This window comes from Panicum virgatum, chromosome 7N, assembly GCF_016808335.1.
Source record: "Panicum virgatum strain AP13 chromosome 7N, P.virgatum_v5, whole genome shotgun sequence".
Taxonomy (NCBI): domain Eukaryota; kingdom Viridiplantae; phylum Streptophyta; class Magnoliopsida; order Poales; family Poaceae; genus Panicum; species Panicum virgatum.
This window is the reverse complement of record NC_053151.1, coordinates 47088962-47098082: the sequence shown is the minus strand read 5'-3', so window position 1 is coordinate 47098082 and position 9121 is coordinate 47088962. Positions and strand designations below refer to the sequence as shown.

General features: G+C 56.1%; 2 protein-coding genes across 2 annotated transcripts; both read right to left on the bottom strand.

The window, feature by feature from the left end:
* Window positions 1-1131: 1131 nt before the first annotated feature.
* On the bottom strand, window positions 1132-2843 carry LOC120681526 (agmatine coumaroyltransferase-like). Its single transcript, XM_039963043.1, has 2 exons — window positions 2014-2843; window positions 1132-1920 (listed from the first exon to the last, which is right to left on the bottom strand). The coding sequence occupies exons 1-2, from the start codon at window positions 2839-2841 to the stop codon at window positions 1222-1224; spliced, it is 1527 nt and encodes a 508-aa protein (XP_039818977.1). The 5' UTR covers window positions 2842-2843; the 3' UTR covers window positions 1132-1221.
* Window positions 2844-5446: 2603 nt separating this feature from the next.
* LOC120682697 lies at window positions 5447-6226 on the bottom strand. The gene is made up of 2 exons (XM_039964696.1): window positions 5760-6226; window positions 5447-5649 (listed from the first exon to the last, which is right to left on the bottom strand). Exons 1-2 carry the CDS (start codon window positions 6102-6104, stop codon window positions 5518-5520), a joined length of 477 nt encoding a protein of 158 aa, XP_039820630.1. The 5' UTR covers window positions 6105-6226; the 3' UTR covers window positions 5447-5517.
* Between the last annotated feature and the right edge of the window lie 2895 nt (window positions 6227-9121).

The window sequence follows — 9121 nt, the reverse complement described above, 5'->3', positions numbered from 1 at the left end:
CGCCTCCCCTCTCTTCCCCCCGCAGGTAGGGACTGGCCGCGGCCGCCCTGGCCTTGCCCACGGCGCTGCGACGGCGGCAGCAGCAGCGCGGGGAGCGGCGAGCGGCAGCGGCGCGGCGCTGCGACAGCGGCTGCAGCAGCGTGGCGAGCGTCGCCTGCAACAGCTCGGCTAGCGTCGGCTGCAGCGGCGTGGCGAGCGGCGAGCGGCACGGCGAGCATCAATGGCAGCAGCGCAGCCTTTTTTTTTCCTAAGGGGGCAACACCGCCGGGTCTCAAACCGGCAGTGATGGTTCGGACTGTCACCGTCGGGTCTGAAACCAGCGGTGATGGCCCTGTCCATCACCAGCGAGTTAAATCTAACGCCCCCAAAAACCGACGGTGATAGCTATCTTGAACCGGCGGTGATGAAGAGTGCTGGAGTAGTACTTGTGTAACCTCCTAGTACGCATGGAGCAGCTATTAATGATTTCCAAATAAATTGAAGGTGGTCGCTGTTGTGTTGTTGCTGCCGGCCGCCGCAGCCCGCAGCCTTGGCGTCCGCCTGCTTGTGTTGCGCCTACTTGCTAGGCGCGCCTGCACGGCTGCACTGCGGTGGCCTGCTCGGAAGCTAGGGCATCGATGCCGCCTTTCGGAGATGAGTCCACGATAGCGCAGAATCGATGCGGGAGCCGAGGAAACATGGCGGAGCCGAGGCTGCCGATATGAGCCGAGTCGTGTCTACGTGAGGAAAGGAGCCGTTCACTGCACCGTCCGCCCGATGCTGATGTCCGGCGTCGCGGCAGGGTGCGCACAGGGCCTGGTGTGCGCACGGGGCGTACCCCATTTTCTTCCGTGTGCGTTGAGCCGATGACGTCGACGCGCGGCGTTTATACATGCCGGTGCCCGTCGGATTACAGCACGAAACAGGGAAGCAGGCGTCCGCGTTCCGCATCCCGTCGACATAAATGACTCGTCAACGTTGGCCGACGTGCCTCCTCCAATCGCCCGCACGGGTCAACCACCACGTCCTATCCTGACCGTACACGCTCGACCACAACCCCAATAGTGGCGGGGAGCCGTATGCAGCAAATGCTGAGCTGAGAAACGATGCCGTTTATACTGTACGCCGTACGCGACCAACAAAATGTGTGTGTTTTTAAATAAGCCATTCCCATTTCCATTACTCAAAATGGAGATACAAATAGTTTGTAAGAATAATTAAAGAGGAAGGGAGAACTAGACATCACTCATCCGACCCGAGCAGCTTGAGGAGCTCCGACTTGAACGCGTCGACGTGCGCCCGCTGGAGCATGGACACCGCCACCTGCACCCCGCCGCCGTCCCTGGCGTGGACCAGCGCCACCTGGCCGTCGTGGTTCATCCTCACGTTCTCCGTCCGCCGCGGCCTCCCCCACCCGAAGTCGGCGACCTCGTACGCCATGAAGCCCGCCGACCCGGACACGTTCACCACCCGGTCGATGGGGACCGTCCTGTCACCGGCAAGCTTGAGGAACTCCCACCCGGGCGATGAGCCGAGCGGGTCCTCCGCCATCTCCCGGATCGCGTCCTGCACCGCCGCCGCCGCCGCCGCCAGCGCGCGCTCGGCGCGGAGCTCCCGCGCCGGCAGCTTCACCAGGCAGCCGGTGAGGCACGTGCCGAAGTAGTCCGCGCCGGCGGGAGGGTCGAGGCGGTCGCGGGCGTCGGCCAAGAAGAAGAGGAACACGTTGTCGTCCGCCGGGAAGGACTTGCAGCGGACGGCGCAGGTCCATGCTAGCGAGACGACGGCGACGAAGCTGGACGGAGGGCGGCGCAGCGGCGCGCCGTGGGCCTCGCCGAGGCGGACGATGCGCTGCTTCAGCCCCGCGATGCGCGGCGCGTCCAGGGTGAACGTCCGGCGGGTGAATCGCAGCCGGTCTTGCTGCAATATCGCGGGCATGGGCACCTGGTGGTGGCAGTAAAAAATCAGGTGCAACGAAATCAAAACCCGAATGGGAGAGATGTGAACGAAGCCTGTGCTGTGCTCGCGGGAACGTACCACCGGCAGGTCTGGCATGTACTTCCGCACGACGCTCCGGGCCAGCTCCTCGCCGCCAGGCAGCCCGACACGCGAGCGGTCGAAGCACGGAGGCGGCTCGGGCGGCGCGTCCCCGCGGCACGCCGCCGCCCACGCCTCCACGAACCTCCACAGCGACCGCCCGTCGGCGACGGCGTGGTGCACCGTGAGCCCGAGGGCCACCCCGCCTCCTCCCCCGAGGCGCGTGGCCTGCACGGCCAGCAGCAGCGCCGGCAGCCGGTACATGTAGACCTCCGGAACGAGCCCCTCGAACGCGAGCACGTCGTGATCCTCGTCGCACGCGAGGCGGCGGGCGTTGGCGTCGGTCTCCGCGACAACGAACCGGACGCCTTCGTCGGCGGCGGAGCAGCGGATGGCGACCTCGCCGGTTTCCGCGAGGTGATGGAGCTTGCCTGCGAGCGGGGCGTGGGTCGCCAGGGTCGCCGCGAGGGAGGATTTTAGGGACCTGACGACGTCGTCGAAGGGAGGCAGCTGGTCGCCCTCGAAGAGCAGGAGGTGCTGCAGCACCGGGGCCACGACCCACTGCGCCTCCATGGCGTTGAGCTTGATATGCCCAGGCGGCGCGGCCGCCGCCGGCGCGGGGACGTAGCCGACGTCGACGATTCTCACCGGAGCCATTGGGTCTGATGAGCTGCAGCAACGGGCTGTGCGGCCGGATTGGCGTGCGTTCCGGAGTGTGGACGCGGAACAAGTACCCGTGGCTGGAGACGAGGAGGCCATCCTTGTCATGTCACCAGGAGCGCGGGTCCGAGTCCCGCGTGTTTTGTATTCTTGATCCACGGGGACCATGGTTGGTCAGTGTCTGCCTATTATTGGCTTCATTCAGGATCTTCGAATCCAAGAACGCAGAATGCCTAATAATGGCTTGATTCGAATTCGACTCGACGACCACACGAGAGCGCTCAAATGCAAAATACGAAAGAGCCCAAGAGGAGGCACGGATGATCGACCCAGAAGAGTACTCGGCCAAAACTTCTAGGGTATCATTATCAGTTCCCACGAACAAAAAGGAGCCAAGGTGGGATCGATCAAGCTTTTCAAAGCTCAATAAAATAAAATAAAAATCTTGAGACAAAGAGGCCGAGACAAAAGTAATGGCCCCAGCACGGCAGGCCAGCAGCCCACGCAAGACCCACGTGATGGCACGGGCCCAAGGCACAGAGCGCGCGAGGAAGGAGCAGCCCAACCCCAACACGGGCCCGCTGGCCGGTCAGCTCGATCCACCTGCAGCACCGGTGTTTCGCACGTTTCTGAAGCTCCATGCCTCCATGGCCCCACACTGCTCGGATTGAGATCCTTTAGGCCTTCCGCAGTGGTGGGTGCGATGCTTGGTAAAAAGGGTGCCACATGGATTCTGAAAAGAAAAAAAAATTACTGTTGTCCATTGACTCCATACATGCAAGAGTAAACAATTCAATCACCGTACTAGACTCCTCACCTACCCTCTCACAATGAGTTGCGCTGCCACCACAGAAAACTATATTCAATTCTCATGCCTCGAACTCAAAATAAGCATCGGTTCTTCTCTCTATCATCCAAAAAAACTTACCTGCGGGAGTGAGACCGCCCCACGGCATTGTTTGAGAGGTAAAATAATATTTTCATAGCAGACCAAGAAAACCCCCGAACATCTGCCCCACCCGTACACAGAGGCCCATCGCCTTATGAGTTAGACCGGGCTCCACAGTGTTTTGGACATGGGACAAGCGAGGGAGTTTTTTTCTTGTGCGGGCCGGCGATCAAACCCCCGACCTGGTGGTTTTTGCTTCCGCACTCCTACCAGCCGAGCTAATCGTTCGCCTCTCTGTCATCCAGAGTGCGCTCTCTCCAGTAGTTGCTCCGGTTCCAGCTAGTGACACATCGGACGAGGGTGCGGCCACTGGAGAAGGCCTTACTGCGGAGGTGATTTCGTCGGTTCCAAGGTGCGTCACCTCGGTGGGAACAATGCACGGTCGCCACGCAAGCCATCAGGGAGGAGCGCGTACGCACACGCTCTGCCGATACAAGTTGCACGAGGTCACGAACCGGAACCGAGGCGTTGGAAGGAGATCGAGTTCGATCGGTTGTGCCCTCCACCATGCTTCAGCCCTGGTTCTCCACATTCAGACTTTCGGGCATCATCCGACCCATCGGTGTTCATTCGATCTCCCCCCGGGGGCGTGCGCCTGGCGATCACCTTTTACATGTGTGCCACATGCAGGGCACAAGCCGGTCAATCGGATCTACTACAATCTCGACTAATTCCATGGACACAAAGCACGTAACACTCGTATGGAATGGAATGGAGCAGAGAACATAGTAGCCCTGTTTCGATCCTCTAGCTATTAGAGGTTAGGGTTAGTATCTAGCTCATGAGTAGTTCTGAACTAATTTTACCTAAAGAGGTGTTTGGATGGAAAGATTAGATTGATAATAAATACGCTTTCCAATCATTTGACTCCTTTAAAACCTCTTTCTAACCGGATTTGGTGTAGGCAGCTCTTGTGTGATCTCCACATGCCTTCGGTTTTCGTGGCCTAGTGATCGACATGATGAAGGAGCGCTTCGCGAAGCTCCTGCTCGGCGAGGACATGTCCAACAGCGGTAAGGGCGTCTGCACCGCGCTCGCCATCTCCACCACCATCACCAACCTCTCCGGCATGCTCCCGCCCGGCCGCCGCAGCTAACCCTTGACCCGCATTCCCTCGATTTTCTAATAGTTTCCTGGACGTCTTCCCCCGATGCATGCCCAGCCACCGTCTGCATTCTAGGTGTCTTCCCCCGATGCGTGCCCCGCCACCATATGCGTCCAGTTGTGGAGGCTAGAGCCGCTCGCACGGGCGAGGAAGGCCATGTGGTGGCGGCAATTGGAGAGAGGCGGCGCCGATGGACTCGAAGGCGACAACTATTGGAGAGGGTGGTGGCGATTGGAAGTGGGGCGCGGCGCCCTCAAGATCGAAGGGTCGGGAGCGGAGGGGGAGCGCGGCACAGCTAAACAGGGATTTGAGAAGAGAGGGGGGGATTGCCTTTTTTTATGTAGGGTCCACCTGACTTTTTTTATGTAGAGTCCACCTGAAATAGCTCCAATAAACATCTCTTTGAGGGATATAATTTTTCAGGGTGATTTAGACGCAAATAACCGAATCTAAACTTTACGTTTGGATACTTAGCTATTTGAGGTCCAAATAGCTCAAATAAACTAACTATAACCGATGGATCCAAATAGGACCATATATATAGTTTACTGATTGTTGGATTGTTTTTATATATATGCACACCACCAGCAAAAACTATGATCTCAAGACGACAAACAACTCACATACATCGAGTAGCAAACGTACGTATCGGGTATTGCAGCTTAAACACGCAGATAATTAACTACACACTTTCAGAGTCTTATTTCAAGTTCAGATCAGAGAAGCCTACGCAAACTCGCTTTTACTTCATAGCCACACCTACTACTTTATACAAAATTAGAAGATGCTACTACACATGTTGCAGGTAGACAGATGGAGAAGCCGCGCGTCTAGTGGTGTACTCCGCCATTGCCACCGCTCCCCTCCTGGGCCTCCTCACCGCCCACACCCTGGTCACCACCTCCTCCTGCATGTACAAGAACTGCAACGGATTTCATATTTTCACGGGAGCCATCAGTCAATGGACAACGTTCGGTTACCGAGAAATTAAACGCGCGTGGAAATCAAGTCATCAAGCATCGATCCACTTACGTTAGCCTTGTCGCCGCCGCCCTCTCCTTCCTGCGACGCAGCCGCCGCGGCGTCCGCCGCAGCGACAACGACCGGCTTCGGGTCGGGGTCGCCGCTGCAGTAGCCGTGGAGGCCCAGGCAGCCGGCGCAGGCGCGGAGCAGGAGCTGCAGCAGCGAGCACGGGTGCGCGATGAGCGCCGGCGAGGCTTCTCCAGAGCTCACCTCCTTGATGAGCAGTCCCGCCGATTCCTCCGCTTTGTACCCCGCTCGCTGACCCACCGATTCTTCGGCGTCGTCGTCTTGGCGCTGCCCCGCCGAATCCTGGGACGACTTGTTCTCCGCCTCCTTTTCCCCGTGCTGATCCATTGCCTCCTGCCTTTGTCTCCGCGGCCGCTCTAGGCAGATGCTGGGAGCTTCTGGAGAAGGGAGTCCGGGGGCGGCGTCTCTAGTCTCTAGCCTAGCGCTAATTTGCTCGTCAACTTTTTGGGTGCGTGCCCTCCCTCTGTGGGATGCCAATGGCGGCGTTCAGGAGTATTTACTCCCCTTCTGTGGCAGATTCAGGTCTGTTTAGATCACAACCCGTAAACCTCTAAACGCAAAAAAAATATCACATCAAATATTTCGACACATGCATGGAGTACTAAATAAAGTATATTTACAAAACTTTTTGTATTGATGGACTGTAAATCGCGAGACGAATCTAATGAGACTACTTAATCCATAATTTACAACAGTAATGCTACAGTAACTATCTGCTAATTATGAATTAATTATAAATTAATTAGCGTCATTAGATTCGTCTCGCGATTTACAACCCACCTGCAAAAAAATTTATAAATAAACTTCATTTAGTACTTCAAATTAATAAGATTTCTTCGATTTCTTTTTTCATTTCATCTAAACACACCCTCATGCGGCGTCGAGCCCTAATTTATTTCGCCGAGACGAGGGGAAGTGGGCCCCCAAATATTTCCTGTTATACCGCTGGAGAGGAGATTGAGGGTTCGACTGGATTGGACCGGACTCCCGGTAGAGCCGGTACTTCAACCAGTCTAGTGCAGTAAAAGGGTAAACTTGTAAATGGCCATCCTTTGCAGCCATGGCATGGCCGGTAGGGCGCTTTGGCCTTGTTTGGCAACGCTAGGATTCTAGCGCGCACAAATCCCGAAAAAAGAATCTCGCATGCATGAAGCACTAAATGAAGTCTATTTGCAAAATCTTTTTAGGAATGAGTGTAACTTTTCGCGACGAATCTAATGACGGTAATTAATCGATAATTAGCTACAGTGATGCTACAGTAACAATCCTCTAATCGCGCGGTCAAAGGTCTCATTAGATTCTTCAGGGTCACTAGCGCGGGGGTTCTGAAGTTGGTTTTGTAAACTGGCTTTGTTTGACACCGTAATTAACAGTCAAAGTTTACTGTTCCTAGCGCTAGGAAGCATGCCAAACAAGGCCTTTGTCCAGAGCGACACGAGAATGCCGACGCGGACACTGACGTGAACCGGAACGAGATCCTCTGCAGTTAGGCCGCTCGACTTTCTCCTGCAGTCGGCTGATATGAACGCGCGGATACTACTTGAAGCGGTGCCCCTCTTTTTGATGATCGTGGCTCCGAGCCGAAAACGTACATACGGCTTGAGCGATGGCAACGGCGAAGAGCTCGCTGTGGCTACGATTCTACGAAGCAAGACGCGGCGGCGACGGTGGTGGCTGCGTGCCTTGCCGGAGGCGGTGCCGCAAAGCTCCGGGAGCAACCAAATGGGACGGCGAGCAGAAGAAAGATTAGCTTCGGAGCAGCTACCGGTGCTCGACGGAGCAGGGCCGCGCGGCCGTCGGCGCTCGGATGGAGCAGGTCCATGGCCGCCTCGGTGGAGTCTCCGGGCACGACGGCGAGCTCGGCCTCGCAGCCTTGCATGAAAGACAGAGAGGATAGGGGAGTGTGGCAGCACCAAAAGAGTAGGTTGCGGCACTACGACGGCGACGTCGAAGGCGGCGAGCTTCACCCTTAGATGCTAACGGACGGTATGGATACAGTGACTGCAGTGAGGAGTCGAGGTGCTTGACTGTAGATGATCTCGTTCCCGTGAACCAGCTGCGAGGCAGCGAGGGCATTGAAGCACCCCTCACCAATCCGGCTTTTAATTTCTACAGAGCTTTGCCTCGCTGCTTGCAACCTGATGAGCGATGAGCTGCCTGACCGGTCAACATCTCTTCATCAGAGTATAAGCAGTTAATTAGGTCTCGTTTAATTTTTTAAACAGTTGTCACATCGAATATCCGAATATTAATTTAAATATTCAGAGATCAATCTAATATTAATATAAAAATAATTACATAAATTATAATTAGAGTTCAAGACGAATCTATTAAGTATAATTAATATATAATTAACTAAGAGTTAATGTAGCAATTAGTGATCAAATTACAATTAGACTTAACATATTCATATCATGATTAAATCACGACTTATTAAATTATATTCTAATAAATATATTTAGTATTTTTAATTGGTATTTAAATATGTGATATGACAGATGACTTAAACTAAAAAACTAAATCTCATCTTAGTATTCGGCACTGGGATCCTCTAACCTGCACGCTTATCCACTTAAGAGAATAGTTTTGTCCATCTTTATCTGTCGCGTTTTCAGGCTCGATGTAACATCCCGAAAATTTACCAAATCAAATCACGCGCCAAATAATTTCAAAATCTCTTTTCAATCGTTGAGCTCAGCCCACTCAAAATCGTTCCCTGCCCGATCTCCCGAAAAATCGGTCCCGACATCCGAATTCATAGCTGTCCCGTCTCCCTGTTCGTCCTCGTCCCGTGCGTCACGCCCGACCGGCGCGCGTGCGAGTTCAGTCGCGGTCGCCACCGCGATTCCCGCCGTGTCTCTCTCTCCCTTTCCCTTTTTCTTTTCTCCATTTCTTCTTTTTCTTTTTCTTTTTCTTTTCCCTTTTCTTTCCTTCCCTCTCCTCTCCCGCGCGTGCAGAGCGGCCGCTCGCCGCGCCGCCCCGGCCATGCACGCGCGCACGCCCCGCCCAGATCGGCGCCGCCCGCGCACGTGTGCGCCCCTGCTCCCGGCCGACCCCACGCGCGACACGCACACGCGCGCCTGCCCCCCCCCCCTCGCGTGTGCACCACACGGCCGGGCCACCTGCCGCGCCGCTCGCCGCTCCCAACTCAACGCCGAGCCCCCTCGCCTCCCGCCCACGCGCCGCGCGCGCAACGCGCGTTCTGTGCGACCCCGACATCGCCGCGCCGCTCGCCTGCCTCGACGCCCGAGCTCCGCGTCCGCCAGCGAGCCGAGCCACGTGCGGCACCCCGCCTTCGCCGCCGGCCGCTCCTGTGCTCGCACAGCACCCACGCGCCCCACGTG

Excerpts from the sequence above, each read along its gene's own strand:
- LOC120682697 (XM_039964696.1), bottom strand. The coding sequence starts at position 6,104 with ATGGATCAGCACGGGGAAAAGGAGGCGGAGAACAAGTCGTCCCAGGAT. Across the intron at positions 5,650-5,759 it reads GCGGCGGCGACAAGGCTAAC|TTCTTGTACATGCAGGAGGA; the intron begins GTAAGTGGATCG and ends AATCCGTTGCAG.
- LOC120681526 (XM_039963043.1), bottom strand. The coding sequence starts at position 2,841 with ATGGTCCCCGTGGATCAAGAATACAAAACACGCGGGACTCGGACCCGC. Across the intron at positions 1,921-2,013 it reads ACATGCCAGACCTGCCGGTG|GTGCCCATGCCCGCGATATT; the intron begins GTACGTTCCCGC and ends TGCCACCACCAG.